We start from the raw sequence: 16,473 nt of genomic DNA on the forward strand, positions 1-16,473 counted from the left end.
ATCAGCATTCAAATGTCAGTTATATTTCTATACACTAATAATGAACCATGTGAAAAAGAAATTAAGGAAACAATCCCATATACAATAGCATCAAAAAGAATAAAGTACTTAGGAATAAACTTTTCCAAGGAGGCAAAAGATTTGTACATTGAAAACTACAAAACATTACTGAAAGAAATTAAAGATGACAAATAAATGGAAAGACATCCCATATTCGTGGATTAGGAGACAATATTGTTAAAATGTCCACACTCCCAAAGCAATTTAGATCTAATGCAACCCCTATCAAAATCCCAATGGCATTTTTTGCAGAAACAAAAAACAATATCTTAAAATTCATATGGAATCTCAAAGGACCATGAATATCCAAACAATCTTGAGAAGAAGAACAAAGCTAGAGGACTTGCACTTCCTAATTTCAAAACATATTACACAGCCACAGTAATCAAAACAGTTTGCTACTGGCATAGAAACAGACCGACTAATAAAACAGAAATGAGCCTTCATGTGTCCGGTCAGTGATCTTTAACAAGGGTGCCAGAGCTACACAGCGAGGAAAGCAGAGTCTCTCTTCAACAAAGGTGTTGGGAGAAAACATCCACATGCAAGGGAATGAAGATGAACCCTTACCCTAGAATCTCAACCTGTCGCGACCCACAGGTTGAGAACCGCTAGCAGGGTCGCCTAAGACCATCAGAATAATTTTATGGTTGGGGGTCACCACAACATGAGGAACTGTATTAAAGGGTCGTGGCATTAGAAAGGTTGAGAACCACTGCCCTAGATCATATACAAAAATTAATTCAAAAACGGAGTCAAGATATAAATGGGAGACCTGAAACTCCTAGAAGAAAACATAGGGAGAAAGCTTCATGACATTGGGACGGACAGTGATTTCCTGGATAGGACACGAAAGGCGCAGGCAACAAAAGCACAGTCAGACAAATGAAACTACATCGAACAAAAACAATCCACAGCGCTGGACAACGGTGAGCCAGTCCTGGCCATCAGAGACCTTACACTCTAGGTGGGAAACAATACAGCAATTGCACAACCACCTACGTGGTAAAAACCGTGGTACGTGCTCTGCAGGAAAAGCAGAGGATGCTTGAGAACACACGGAGGCAGAGCTGGTTAGCTCTGGGAGGGGTGGGGTGCTACCGAGAGAAACCTCCCTGGGGAAGTGACCATCAGCGAAGACCTAAAAGGATGAAGAGGAATCGGCTGCATGTTATGGGCACAGGCAGCAGCATGTCTGAAGGGTCTGTGGCAGGAGAGGTCTTCGTAATCTGAGGAACAGAGAGGAGGCCAACGTGGCCGCACTGCCGTGAGCAGGAAGGGAGTGGAGAACGTGGCGGCTGGGGAGGTTGGCAGAGGTGCAGCAGAACACAGCCCTGCATGCCACGATCAGGATGCTGGGCTTTGAGATCATCTCTACGTTCGTTCTAACTATAAAGGGTCCAGGAACCGATGTCTCCATACGCCATCTCATCTAAGATTACAAACTGCTCCCAAATCCCAGTTTATGTCATGTCTAGTACCCAATAATAGACAAACATGTAAATTGACTGTACCTCTGCTACACCCACAGCCAATCAGAGTGAGTATGCAAATTAACCCAACAAAGATGGAGGTTAATTTGCATACGTAGGCGCCCAGCAGCCTGGGTCCCGGGAACTTTCTCAGCACCCAGCTCACTCCGAGGTAGGCCCCCCGTGGGTCCTGGGCAACCTGGGAAGGGCCTGAGCCAGGGGGCTCCTGAGCAGGGGCAGAGCGGTGATCAGAGGGAGCTGGGGGTCCCCTGTCCTGGCCAGAGGCTTGGGGCCTGGGCAGGGGCAGAGCTGGGCGATCGGGTGATCAGAGGGAGCTGGGGGTCCCCTGTCCAGGCCCCAAGCCCTGGCCAGAGGCTTGGGGCCTGGGCAGGGGCGGAGCCAGGGGATCGGAGGGATCTGGGGGGCCCCTGCCCAGGCCTGGAGGCTTTAGGCCTTGGCAGGGGCGAAGCCAGAGATTGGAGGCGATAGGTGTGAACTACAGAGGAAATACCTTTTCTGACTGCTCATTGGCTAAGCTCCCTGTTTGCCACTGGTAATATTCTTAGTAACTTGGGTATAAGAATCCAAAAAGGTGATCTAGGGTTTTTCCACCACACTCCTGGAGTAGAAAATGAAGGTCCGCTGCTGGAGGGCTAAGAAATGTCATAACCTGCCCTACACGGTTTGGCTCAGTGGATAATGCCTAGGCTTGCCGACCGCAGGGTCCGGTTCGATTCTGATCAAGGGCATGTACCTAGGTTGCAGGCTCCTCCCTGGCCGGGGCCCAGGTCAGGGCTCATGCAGGAGGCAACCAATCAAAGTGTCCCTCTCACTTTGATGTTTCTCTCTGTCTTTCCCTTTCTCTTCCACATTCTCTAAAAATCAATAAAAACATATCCTCAGATGAGGATAAAAAAAAAAAAAAGAAAGAAAGAAAGAAATGTTGTATCCTATGAAAGACACATCTTGAAAATGCCTAAAGAAAGTTGTCATTTTTTCTTGGTGAAGGGACTGGAGTCCGTGTTGATGAAAACACCTTGGTGGCTGTGGTGACTGGCAGTGGCTGCAGCAGCGGGGTGATGGGGCTGGTGCCTTCCCCTGATCAGCCCAGTCACTTTAGTAGGACATCCCCTGAGGGCTCCCAGTATGTGAGAGGGGGCAGGCTGGGCTGAGGGCCCCCCCTCCCCAGTGCACGAATTTCATGCACTGGGGCCCTAGTGTATATATGAAAGCACATGTTGCAAACATTTAATCATTATTATATTTTTTCTTTGCATGGCTGATAACAATCTCTCAATTTTATGTTATCATGCTTCAGCCACTATTGGCATTTTTTTCCACTAAGTTTCAAAACAAAGCACTAATCTTTGCTCAATTTAAGCCCAGGCCATGGAATCGTTGGCAGCTTTATTTGGATTGAAGGACTGGCAAAATTCCACTCCAGGTGGCTAAGCAATAGTAAACAAGGGCTCACTGTTTCATCACATCCTCACCCGCTCTGTGAATGAGGTTTTCTCCAAATTTAGTGGCTAATTTTGGACTTTTTAAATACTGCTATATTTTCTTCCCCAGCTACAAAACTTTAAAATACCTTAAATACTAAAATAACGAACATTTTAAAGTGTAAAATTCAAAATGCTTAAATAAAGTTACACCCAGGAAAACAAAATGCAATATTAGGACACAGCACTTTAAGATATTAAACCATGTCCTGGCTGGTGTTGTTCAGTGGTTAGAGCATCGACCCTCACGTGGAAGGATCACAGGTGGGATTCCCAGTCAAGGGCATGTACCTGGGCTGCAGGTTTGATCTTCAGCCCCGGTTGGGCACGTACAGGAGGCAACCAATTGATGTCTCTCACATCAATGTTTCTCTCTCTGTCTCTCTCTCTCCCCCTCTCTCCCTCCCTCCCTACCACTCTCTCTAAAACAGCAATGAAAAATAAAATCCTCAGGTGAGTATTACCAACAACAATAAAAAAGATATTAAACCATCTCTCTCTATTGGCCCAGACCACACAAATTCTAGCCCTGAAAAACAAAGCAATTTCCAGATTTCTGAGGCTTTCCCAACATGTTCTATATTTTAATAATAGACATTATTGTCTTTAATTTTTAATATTAAACACATGCACACAGCAGGCCATCAAATATTTGCTGAATATGAGACATATTTACATATAATGCATTGATAGAGCACGAGTGAGCTACCTGAACAGAACAGCAGCCAAGTAAAGCTCCAGAAGATAGCACAGCATCAACTGAGGTTTTGAGAGCTCGCACATGAGTTTCTGTACAATTTGATTAAATCGTCTTTACTGAGATACGAGAGGCCCAGTGCACGGATTTGCGCACCAGTGGGGTGCCTCAGCCTGGCCTGCGAGGATCAGCCGAAACCGGCAGTCCTACGTCCCCCAGGAGATGTAGTAGTGCGTGAAGTGGCAGGCGCCGGGGAAGAGCCCGAGCCTGGGCCGAGCGCTGCTCCTGCTCATCCTGGCCCGCTGCTCCTGCCAACGCCACCACTCGGTACGCTCTCTGCCGCTCCGCTGTGGTCTCCACACACCCATCCTAGAGCGATACCGGCACACCCATGATGGAGAAGTGACTGCAGGCTCATGCCCAGTCAGTCCCGATGCCGGTCCCGATCCCGGCCCCAGAGCGGATGGGGGAGGGGCACGCAGGAGGAGTGTCCGCAGGAGAGGCTCACCGGCCATGAACCCAGCATCTGGCGCCCATTCGTCAGCTGAGCTGCGCTCCTGCTGTGGGAGTGCACTGACTACCAGGGGACAGCTCCTGCATTGGGCGTCTGCCCCCTGGTGGCCAGTGCACATCATAGCTACCGGTCAACCGGTCAAACAGTCGAATGGTCACTTAGGCTTTTATATAAATAGACTAGTAGCCCGTTTGCACGAAGATTCGTGCAATAGACCTTCATTCACCTGGCTGCCTGCACCAGTTTTCTGCCGGCACCAGGGACCCAGGCCTTGGCTGTGGCCACCGCGGAGGCTTTCCCGGCCTTGGGCTCGCCGCACCCAGCGTCCCTGCTACCGATCACAGGAGCCGACCCCCAGTGGTTTCCTGCGATCGGTGCAGGCTCCCCGCTGGTGCCCAAGGCCCGGAAAGCCTCGGCCCCTGGGACCCCCGGGGGCGGCGGGAGGGGCGGGAGGGGCCCGGCCACGCCCCCCGAGGTGGCCGATCGACCCCCGGACCACCGGGAGGGGCGGGAGGGGCCCGGCCATGCCCCCCCAGGTGGCCGATCGACCCCCGGAACCCCCGTGAGGGGCGGGAGGGGCCTGGCCACGCCCCCCCAAGTGGCCGATCGACCCCCGGACCACCGGGAGGAGCGGGAGGGGCCCGGCCATGCCCCCCCAGGTGGCCGATCGACCCCCGGAACCCCAGGGAGGGGCGGGAGGGTCCGGGCCACGCCCCCCCAGGTGGCCGATTGACCCCGGACACCCGGGAGGGGCGGGAGGGGCTGGGCCACGCCCCCCCAGGTGGCCGATTGACCCCCGGGACCACTGGGAGGGGCGGGAGGGGCCCGGCCACGCCCCCCGGGTGGCCGATCGCCCCGGGACCCCGGGAGGGGCGGCATGGGCAGGGCCACGCCCCCCCGGGGTGCCGATCGCCCCAGGCACCCCCGGGAGCGGCGGCATGGGCCCGGCCACGCCCCCCCGGGGTGCCGATCGCCCCAGGCACCCCCGGGAGCGGCGGCATGGGCCCGGCCACGCCCCCCGGGGTGCCGATCGCCCCAGGCACCCCGGGAGCGGCGGCATGGGCCCGGCCACGCCCCCCCGGGGTGCCGATGGCCCCAGGCACCCCAGGAGCGGCGGCATGGGTCCGGCCACGCCCCCCGGGGTGCCGATCGCCCCAGGCACCCCCGGGAGCGGAGGCATGGGTCCGGCCACGCCTCCCAGGGTGCCGATGGGCCCGGCCACGAACCCCGGGGGGCCGATCGCCCCAGGCACCCCCGGGAGCGGCTGAATGGGCCCTGCCACGCCCCTCCTGGGTGCCGATCGCCCCAGGCACCCCGGGGAGCGGCGGCATGGGCCTGGCCACTGGGCACCGCCATCTTGATCTTCTCAACGGCGGATATGCCACCCGAGTCCCGCCCCCAGCCTCCTGCTGGCCCAATCGTGGGCATAGCGGAGGTGCGGTCAATTTGCATGTTTCTCTATTATAAGGTAAGATAATTCATGAACCATAAGAGTCACTCTTTAACCTTTTGCACTCGGATGTCGAGTGTGACTCGACACGGTTAGCATTAGAATAAAGGAATCGAGAAAAAAGCAAGCAAGTGCAAAGGGTTAAAGTGTGCAATACACTGGTTGTTAGTATGTTCACAAGGTTTTTTTTGTTGGTTGGTTGGTTGGTTGGTTTTTTGTTTGTTTGCTTGCTTATTTAGTGGTTAGACAATCATATACTTTACATAGTGTTCCCCTCAATATTTCCAGTACACTATCTGACACCATATACAATATTATTGACTATCATTCCTATGCTTTACTTACTTCCCCGTGACTATCAATTAATTTGTGATTCTCGGTCCCTTCACCTCTTTCACCCTGTGCCCCAACCCTCCCTCCCATCTGGCAGCCACACACACATATACACACACACACACGTATATACATACACACACACACACACACACACACACACATATATATAGAACATACACACACACACACAAAGAGCAAAAAAGTATATTATGAGACTGACTAGGAAATTATAGATATAGTTACAAAGAGTACTACATAAATGAAAACACTAATTTTGACTATCTTTGCTACAAAGTTTCTGAAAAATATAAGGATTTTTTCAGAAGAAGCCTGACCAACATTTGCCATTTTCCAAACTAACTTAAATTATTATTATAAAATTTTTTTTAATTTCTTTATTGATTAAGGTGTCACATATTTGTCCTCATCCCCCCATTCCCATCCCACACCCCTCCCCACGGATGCCCCAACCCCCTGTTGAGCTTAACCATTGGTTAGGCTCGTATGCATGCACACAAGTCCTTTGGTTGATCTCTCCCCACTCCCCCCACCCTCCCCTACCCTCCCTCTGAGGCCCGATAGTCCGATCGATGCCTCCTTGTTTCTGGTTCTGTTCTTGTTCATCAGTCTATGTTGTTCATCATTTCCCCTAGATGAGCGAGATCATGTGTCACTAGAAATATACTTATAAGAACTGAATGTGAGACGAGCAATAATAGTTATGCTGACAGGCAAATGAATCAGTCTGTAGTGAGTTTCTTTCTGGACCAACAGTTCTTTTGAGACCCAATTTCAATGTCCACCAGTTCCTTATATGTACATGTCGGCACTGACTTTTCAGCTCTGGACGGTGGACAAATGGTGGTAATGCAGGTCCGACTCCCTCTGGTTTGGTCTCGGCCGGACCTGGGGCCCAGCATCACCCGGACTCAGGGGCGCGTGGCCTCACCTGGACCCAGGACCCTGCCTCACCCGGATCCAGGGGCACACAGCCTCACCCGGACCCGGGATCCAGCTTCACCCGGACCCAGGGGCGCGTGGCCTCACCCGGACCCAGGGGCGCGCGGCCTCTCCCAGACCCAGGTGCGCGCGGCCTCACCCGGACCCAGGGGCGCACGGCCTCACCCGGACCCAGGATCCAGCTTCACCCGGACCCAGGGGCGCGTAGCCTCACCCGGACCCAGGGGGGCGGCCTCACCCGGACCCGGGACCCAGCCTCACCCGGATCCAAGGGCACACGGCCTCACCCGGTCCCAGGATTCAGCTTCACCTGGACCCAGGGGTGCGTGGCCTCACCCGGACCCAGGGGCGCGTGGCCTCTCCCAGACCCAGGGGCGCGCGGCCTCACCCGGGCCTGGGACCCAGCCTCACCCGGATCCAGGGGCACACGGCCTCACCCGGACCCGGGATCCGGCTTCACCCGGACCAGGGTATTATAAATTTTAATTACTGTACTTTGCTATTATACAAAGGCACTAAATAACAAAAAGAATTTATACATATAAAAAGCAATAAAAATACAAAGAAGCCACAGGAAAAAAATATATAAATAGTTGTGGTAATTAGGTGGTGGGAAATAAGAATTTTTTAATGCATTTTATTTTTTAATTTAAAAGTATTATCACTGTCACTTTAATTTATTGAATTTTAGAGAGAGGTGGGAAGGGGGAGAGAGAGAGAGAGACATAGATTTGTTGTTCCACTTATTTATGCATTCATCAGTTGATTCTTGTATGTGCCCTGACTGGGGATTGAACCCGAACCTTGGCTTATCAGGACAGCACTCTACCTGGCCTAAGCTCTCACTGTCACTTTTTTAAAAAAAGGCTTTTTTTATTATTGTCTTTAATTTTAAGGTTAAATTAAAATTTCGTGCTTAGTGTTATGAATAGGCAAAAGCAGGAATTCCCAACCCTTCATATGATTACTTTCATACCTAAAATAAATGTACATGATATGGAAAATGACACTAATATATTTTTCAGTTAAAAAAAGTGGAACTATATGTACAGCACGATCCTACTCATGTAGAAACAAAACATTATGTACTATTGTGTAGTATGTTTTTGCATGTGTATTAAAAAAGATCTGCAGCATGGCCAGCATGGCTCAGTGGTTGAGTGTCAACCTATCAACCAGGAGGTCATGGTTCGATTCCCAGTCAGGGCACATGCGCGGGTTTGTGGGCTTGGTCCCCAGTGGGGGGCGTGTAGGAGGCAACCGTTCAATGATTCTCTCTCATCATTGATGTTTCTTATCTCTCTCTCCCTCCCCCTTCCTCTCTGAAATCAATTTTTAAAATATTTATTAAAAAAAAAGGAAAAAGCTCTAGCCAGTTTGGGTCAGTGGATAGAGCATCAGCCTGCAGATCAAAGGGTCCTGGGTTCGATTCCAGTCAAGAGCACATACGTTGGTTGTAGGCTCCTTCCTGCAAGAGGTAACCAATCAATGTGTTTCTTTCACATTGATATTTCTTTTGTCTTTCCCTCTCTCTTCCACTCTCTCTAAAAATCAATGGGAAAATATCCTCAGGCGAGGATTAAAAAAATAATAATAAAATAAATACTTTTTTTTTAAAGGGAAAAAAGCACCCTAAGAGAAAACAGGTACAGATTAATACAATATACAGTTCTCAATCTCCAAAAATGAACCAAGTGGGGAAAATACCAAACCAAGTTTTAGAAGACAGGAGAGATGAGGGAGAAGTAGGAAGAATCATTGGACCCTCATTCTTTCTTTCCTTTCTTTACCTCTTGATGCTTCACAAGTGAAGTCTTCAGTGAACTCACCAACCAAGGGCTCTGGGGCCCACTTGAAATATGCAAATCAAACAACGCCATAAGCAGGAAGAAGTTAGAATCATACCTTTTCCAGAATGAACTTGTTTAAATAGGGCATGTAGCCCTGATTGGAGACGGGCCCCTCATCATCATCCCTGAAGTGCTCTTCCAGGGCCACAGGGTCGTGGGGAACCTTCAGCACCGTGCACAGGTTGTGGGAGAGCACCTAGGAGGGAGAGAAAGGCGTTAAAGGCCTCCACTAACCAGCTCACGGCACCTTCACAGCTGGCTGCTCCCTGCCCTCGGGAGAGAAAGGTGGAGAATAAACTAGCAACTGGGGGTGAGTACCGCTCGACTGCCAGCTCCTCACTTGTTACCCAGGAGTGTCTCTCATTCCTCCCCCAGTTGTGGTTCACTTCAAACGAGTCTCTCTTACATGCCCACCCTGAGCTAGGCTCCATGCAAGACCCATGACTACAGTACTTGTAGTCTTTTATTAACTGTCCCACGTCAGAAAGAAAAAGGGGAGAAAGAGCAAGAGAATGTGTTCGAAATTAAACTTCTCCCCAAGGAGAGCAGGGTCAGTCAATGAGAGCTGTTAAGAAAGAGCCGCGGTCCTAGCCAGTTTGGCTCAGTGGGTAGAGTGTCCACCTGTGGACTGAAGGGTCCCGGGTTCGATTCCGGTCAAGAGCACATGCCTGGGTTGTGGGCTTGATCCCCAGTAGGGGGCGTGCAGGAGGCAGCTGATCAATAATTCTCTCTCATCATTGATGTTTCTATCTCTCTCTCCCTCTCCCTTCCCCTCTGAAATCAATAAAAATATATTTAAAAAAAGACAAAAAGCAAGGAAGAAAGAACCTGGTACTGATTGGGCAGCTGCAGCCGGGACTCCGGGCATGGTGCCTGGCCCCTGCCAATCACAACCTCTCGGGGCTGCCATGTCCTCATCTGTTCCATAGAAAGGGCCAAGTTAATATACAAACATAACAAACATTAACTGGTAATCTCTACATGTCCAAACATCTCTAAGAATCTATGATGTTAGGCTGTTTTCAGCATTAGTATTTAAAAGTGTAAATGTAAAAAGAGAAAGACATCAAGGGCCCCGTTTATAAATATGGGAAAAGTCAATAGCAAAAATACCTCGGGAGTTACTAAAATGGTCAAAGTATTTTGTAGAAAATGAGCATTCCATATGTAAAGGCCTTGGTGACAACCTAAGTAACACACTTCCACATTCAGCTGAATTAGCAGTTTGGGCTCTATCTCAACACTAATCTTGTTTCACATTAAATGAAAATCTTAAAAGAAAACAAATTCCTTTAATGTCATCCGTGCATTCCTAACAGGTCAAATTTCATAGCTAAGGCTATGCTTCCTTTAACAGAGATTATTACTAAGTTTTAAATCCCAAGGTTAAAATTTCCTGTTTTTCTCAGCCCTACCCATTTAATCACTTCAGGAGCCACATTCATCTCAAAGAAGACTTTCCATTCTATTAAGCAAGTCACGTTTTTCTGCATAAATGTGTTTCAGTTAGGATTTTTTAAGATTTAAAAAAATTGAATCTATAAAAAGAATATTTGCATATCTTCTTTCTACATTTGTTTTGCTTCTCAAAGCTTCGTTTCTGTGCAGATCCTTCTCTACACGCTCTACTGGTTTTAAGGAAGTAAGTAAAGTAAAGGAAGTAAGTTCGCAAATGGTTATAAATGAAGTAATGGGGACTTTTATCGGCCCCTACAAAGCAGGCTGTTTCTCAAGCAAACCCTCTATTTGTAATAGAGCACACGGACAGGGCACGGTGGAGCTTTTACTGAAGAATCTTACGCCACAGTCAGCAAGACCCTAAATAGGTATTTCCTTGCTCTGCTTACCTGGTAAAACCTACAAAGTAATTATCTACCCCCAAAGAGATTTTGTGAAGATTAACTTTAAGAATGTCAAGTGCTTAAAAATTGTAAGGTACTACAGGAATATAAGTTTTAGATAAATGAAGAGTATATTTCTCAGATAAGGCTCAAAGGTCATTCAAATTTTTAAATCATTTGGGGCTTTACCCAAGTAAAAATTTCCCAACCACTGGTTAAATTATGGTCCATCCATAAAACTTTAAGAACCACGAGGAAGCTCACTGTGTAGTGATATGAAAAGATTTCCAAGATAAATTAGGTGGAAAAAACAACGTACCTAAGACTACATTAGTGTGTCATCTATATGTAAAAGAAAAAGGAAGAAAGTATAAGGAACTCCAGGAGGATATATAAGAAACTAGTAACAGTGGGGGGACAGTGGGGGAAAAACTAGTTTGACGTTAGACTAGGGATAGATGACTTTTCACTGTGCCTTCCTCTTTTCATTGTCAAAAAAAAACACACAAAACCTATTCAAAAATATGCTACCTATTTTAAAGAGTAAATATATAAGAGCACACAGCTAAATCTATTTACTGTCAAAGTCTATACTTTTTCTTCTACGTTAACCTACTCCCTAGAGATTAGATATAAAAGGAAGACATATTCCACAGCAATGAACCATGATTAACAGATGAATGAGATGTAAGGGCAATAAATGAATTCAGAAAGGAGAAATTGTGTGTGCTACAGTGACTTCCTAGAGGAAGTGAAAAGTAACATGGGCCTTAAAATAAGGAGAGCTTTGGATAGGAAAAGGTTTGGGGGAAATAGGGAGGCTTTCCAGATAGGAGAAGAATATGAGAAAGCAGTTGATTAATGCAAAATCCTCAGGATACAAAAAGGGGACACCAATCTCTCCCATACCCACCCCGCTCTCTGCTTTTGGGTTTCATAGATCCTCCAACTTAAAGTCTTGGCAGGGGGCCTTGAACACTATATTGTCATCCTTGTTACCTTACAGCTGGTGAGTACTGGCCAAAGAGATTAAATTCAAAGAGATTCAATTTGTTTTTCTTGACTAAGGTTACGGTACCTAGCAGAACTGAGACTAAAACTCCAGTTTTTTTAATCCCTAGTGCAACAGTCTCTAGTAATAAGGAACATCACGTTTTTCGTAGGTAGGTAGGTAGTTCAATTCATTGACCCCACTGGAAAAGATTTAGCTTTGAACTTCAGACTTCAGCCTTGGACAATAAGACAGTACTTTTGTTAAGTACAGGAATAGCTGAATTCAGTGACAATTTTCTAAACCACCTTCATTTAGTTAAGTGAATTATAAGGCAGCACCTTATAGCAACAAGGACCCTATGTGAGGAGACCTGAGTGTTGGCCCTGCTCACGTGGTCTGTTCCTGTTCAGTGGTTTGCCATTTTCCCTTTTTGAAATATTTTAATATTTTGCTACTTAATCTCTTGGTCTCTGTATACTCACTGCAAAAAGAGGAGTTGGACTCGTCTCTAAAATTTTAAAAACTCAATCCTTAACTGTCAACCCACACATGTTTCATGAATTCAACAAAAAAACTATATAATTTAGATCAGAAATTCATCTTTCTTCATTGTTAGTAAGGCCTAGAATAGGGAAGTCTTCTTCAAACAAAACAACAAACTGAAGAATAGGTAACTGAGAAGGTTTTGTTACTACGAGAGAAAAAAATGTGTGCTACCTTTAAAACTTTTTTAAATTTTTTATCAGCATTTTTTAACAAGCCTAGACAGTAAGTCAAGTTTTTCTTAAATAAAATGTATCAAGAAACCAAAATCTTGAAGGTCAGAATAAAAACTAGTCACAAGAAGCAAACACTCTATAAGCTTAAACAGCAGTTGATGCTAATTTTTTTAAATACATTTTTATTGATCTCAGTGAGGACATGAGAGGGAGAGAGAGAAAAACATCAATGATGAGAGAGAATCATTGATCGGCTGCCTCCTGCATGCCCCACACTGGGATGGAGCCCACAACCCGAGCATGTGCCTTGACCAGGAATCGAACCATGACCTCCTGGTTCATAAGTCCACGCTCAACCACTGAGCCACGCCAGCTGGGCAATATATCCCACTTTAAATGCCTGTTCCTCCAAAGGCCATTCTTTTAGCGCCCATGTGATTGCTAAGCAACTTTGCTCTCATTCCCCTGATTTGAAGAATAAACTACTGTTACTACAATAGATCCATAACCATGCCAGAACCTCGTCTCTCCAGCTCCTTCCGAGCTGTCTGCTGCTCTGCAGGGACCGGGCTGACAAGAGATGACTAATTCGCTGCATGAGCCCTGCTTGTGTGGTCTGTTCCTGTTCGGTGGTTTGCCATTTACCCTTTTTAAGCATTTTGCTCCAACTATCATGAAAATGAAATCAAGAATGATGAACAGCTAACAGTGTTTTAACACACATGAGTGGATAATGTTCACCCTCCTCCCTCCCAAAGATGTAGAGATTATAAAGTTTCTCTGTATGTGCCCCCTAGTCACAGTTTCCCTTTACAGGATATGCGTAATGGGCAAAATTCAGCACTGAAAAAGAGGGGGGTGGAGATCTCTATTTCAACAAGCTTATCTGAACGGACACAATTATAGAATTATAATTCATAATAGGCAATCTATTTTTAAAACATGAAAATTCCTTTCTGATTTATAAAATTTCAAGCGAATGGCAAATTACCAGAAAACTCTTCCTAACAATGAGTCAGAATGACCAATTTCCTACCAGTGCTAAGCCCTGCCTGAAGAGCATTGTCTTAACAGAAGTCCCGCCCCTCATCACGTGGAGTCATTTTCCCTTTCCTGATAATATCCTTCATCCTGCTTGTCACTGCTTAAGTCCTGCTTGCTTTCTTTAAGTTTGGGTTGGGGCAAAAGTAGGTTTACAGCCGTGAGAACGTGAAACACAGTATTAGTATTTATTAATTACTGTTTGTATGGAAAATAATGCAATAATTAACAAATACTAACAGTGTTTCACATGCAGCTGTGAACCTACTTTTGCCCCACCCTGTAATCTTTATTACATTCAGCCTCAGAAATCTCAGTCATTGTTCACTCACTCGTGCTATTTGCTATGGGAATGCCATCCATCACCATTCCAGACACTTTTACCAAATTCATCTTCAACTGCTGTGTATACCACATTACCCCCTTGTTTAAAATTCATCAAAAGCCTACAAAAGTAAAACCCAAGTGAGGCAGGTTAGTAAGAAGCTAGGAAAATTCCTTGGCAAGTGGAATGGGGAAACGGTGACAGAAAACTAAACAAGGCTGAGCAATTTACAGCCAGGTCATAAATCGCAAGGCCCTATCGTCCCTAACCAAAGACACCGAGGAGCAAGTGGTTTACGCATTCCAGACCGGGCGGGCAGACCAGCCTGGGTTCCAGGTCCCGGTGGTCCTGCTCCAGTGACATTCTTTAAAGATGAAACTGACCAGAGAATGATCCTAATCTCTCTATACACTAATTTTGATGCATCAGTATATCGAAGGACACACCTGGAAAGTTGGCAAATGTTCTGAAGGAGACCGCCCCTAAAATTCCCGCCTTTAGAAGACAGATAAAAACTCTTAAGACAAAGAGCCCAGGACTCATTCCCCCTTGAGCACACCTGCACCTCCCCCTGCACCTTCTTTTCTCAGGAGTGTATCTTCACTGTCTTCCTCCTAAGCTTTAACGCTTCCAGGACACTTGCAACCAGGGGAGCAGCAGGCAGCAGCCGCTTGTCTCCACGGGCCCTCCTTTTGCCTCTGTAATTATTTCCAGAGTCCACGAGACGCAGCTGGCTCACGTCTTCTGCCTCCATGACTTTCTTTCTAAAGGTCTAAGGCACCTAGCATAGACTCCACGCTTCCTCACGTTTCGTAGGCCCACTCCTATTGCTATGATCTTGCCTCTTAAGCCCTTCCTTTGTTTCACTGCCCCCAACTTTAATAAATGTACTCTCGAAATTACCTGGACTCAAATCGTGAAATCTTTCCTCCACAAAGTCAAGAACTCACACATTCCAGACCAGGCCAGGACACACCCACTTCAGTTCGGTCCCTTTCCAGTGACAAAGTACGAATCTGAGCTCCACATTTAACTCACTCAACAAGCCAATCCCAATTTACCTTTCTAGCCTTATTTTTTTCCTAACCTCTGCACCAACTGTACAAATTCAGCCAAACAAGTTGACTCCACTGAACCCCAAACAAACCCTGCACCACCCTCCTTCCTCCTCCAGCCCTTTGCTACTACCCCTACCTAACATAAATGCCATGCCTTTCTAAAGCCTCCACCACCCAAATATTATTTCCAAAACACTCTGTATTTCTTGTTTTACACTACCACACATAATTTTTCTCTTCCATAAGATTATAAATTTCTGAAAGGCCCATGTCTTACCCATCCTTGTATTCCCACAGCACCTAACATGCTATCCAGAATGCAGAAGCCTTTCAATAAATGTCAAACAAATTAATTCCAAAAATTCTCAGTTAGCCAAAACCGGTTTGGCTCAGTGGATAGAGCGTCGGCCTGCGGACTGAAGGGTCCCAGGTTCGATTCCGGTCAAGGGCATGTACCTTGGTTGCGGGCACATCCCCAGTAGGGGGTGTGCAAGAGGCAGCTGATCGATGTTTCTCTCTCATCGATGTTTCTAACTCTCTATCCCTCTCTCTTCCTCTCTGTAAAAAATCAATAAAATATATTTTAAAAAAAAATTCTCAGTAAACAGTAAAACCATAATCCTATATAATAAAAGGCTAGTATGCAAATCAACTGAACAGCGGAACAACCAGTCGCTATGAAGTGCACTGACCACTCTCAATGCAGGAGCTGCCCCCTGGTGGTCAGTGCGCTCCCACAGGGGGAGTGCCGCTCAGCCAAAAGCCAGGTTCATGGCTGGCAAGCGCAGCGGCGGTGGCAGGAACCTCTCCTACCTCTGCAGCAGCGCTAAGAATGTCCATGGGGGGCGGGCCTAAGCTGTCAGTCAGACATCCCCTGAGGGTTCCCAGACTGTGAGAGGGCGCAGGCAGGGCTGAGGGACCTCCCCCACACCCCACACCCGCTTCCGAGTGCACGAATTTTGTGCACCGGGCCTCTAGTACTTTAATAATGACAACAATCTTAGGAAATAGCCTACTGCTATCTCCTTATTTCATAGATAAAAAGACTGGGGTCTGAGACTTGGCCTCAGTCACACACTGATTAGTGCCGAAGTAGGGAGGAGAACCCAGGTCTCCTAAGTGCCTGTCCCATAACAATGCCCTGTGCTGGAAACATTCCCTTCTGCCTCATCATATCCTTCAAGACTGGGAAACCTCATAAACTCTGGGAAACCTTCACGGCCCCCGCCACCACCCGCCCTGTGCACTGAATTCCTGTTCAGCATTTAAATAAATTGTTTCATGTGCTAGCGATATCTCAAACATCTAACTACAGCTCAGTGAGGGAGGAAACCCTGCCTAATATTTTTCTTCCGTACCCTTCACAGGGGCCAGCATAGAGCTGAGGGAGAATTCGGTAGGAGCATAACACTTACGGACAGATTAAGGCAGGAAATCTAACTCAAAACCATCTGTTGCAATGTTGCCCACAGAAAGTATGCCACTCTATTACAGTCGATGCCACTGGATTACATTCTTAATGAACTGCCTTTATTCAGTTATTTTGGATAACTCATTAACTTAGCCCTCCTCAGAAAATACTGCCAAATTTGACCATATAAAAAATTGTAAACTTCCCTTTAAAAAGAGACACACACAAAAAAAAGAGAGATAC

At 46.9% G+C, this 16,473-nt stretch overlaps 1 protein-coding gene across 1 annotated transcript in view; it reads right to left on the reverse strand.

Annotated features, from left to right (window-relative positions):
• The window catches only part of SWAP70 (switching B cell complex subunit SWAP70), a 67,977-nt gene that overhangs the window by 35,357 nt on the left and 16,147 nt on the right, over positions 1–16,473 (reverse strand). Inside the window, exon 2 of the mRNA XM_079787857.1 lies at positions 8,897–9,037. Coding sequence (XP_079643983.1) covers positions 8,897–9,037 — 141 coding nt within the window. The remainder of the gene's footprint in view (positions 1–8,896; positions 9,038–16,473) is intronic.

This window comes from Cnephaeus nilssonii (genome assembly GCF_951640355.1).
Source record: "Cnephaeus nilssonii genome assembly, chromosome: 13".
NCBI classification, from domain to species: domain Eukaryota; kingdom Metazoa; phylum Chordata; class Mammalia; order Chiroptera; family Vespertilionidae; genus Cnephaeus; species Cnephaeus nilssonii.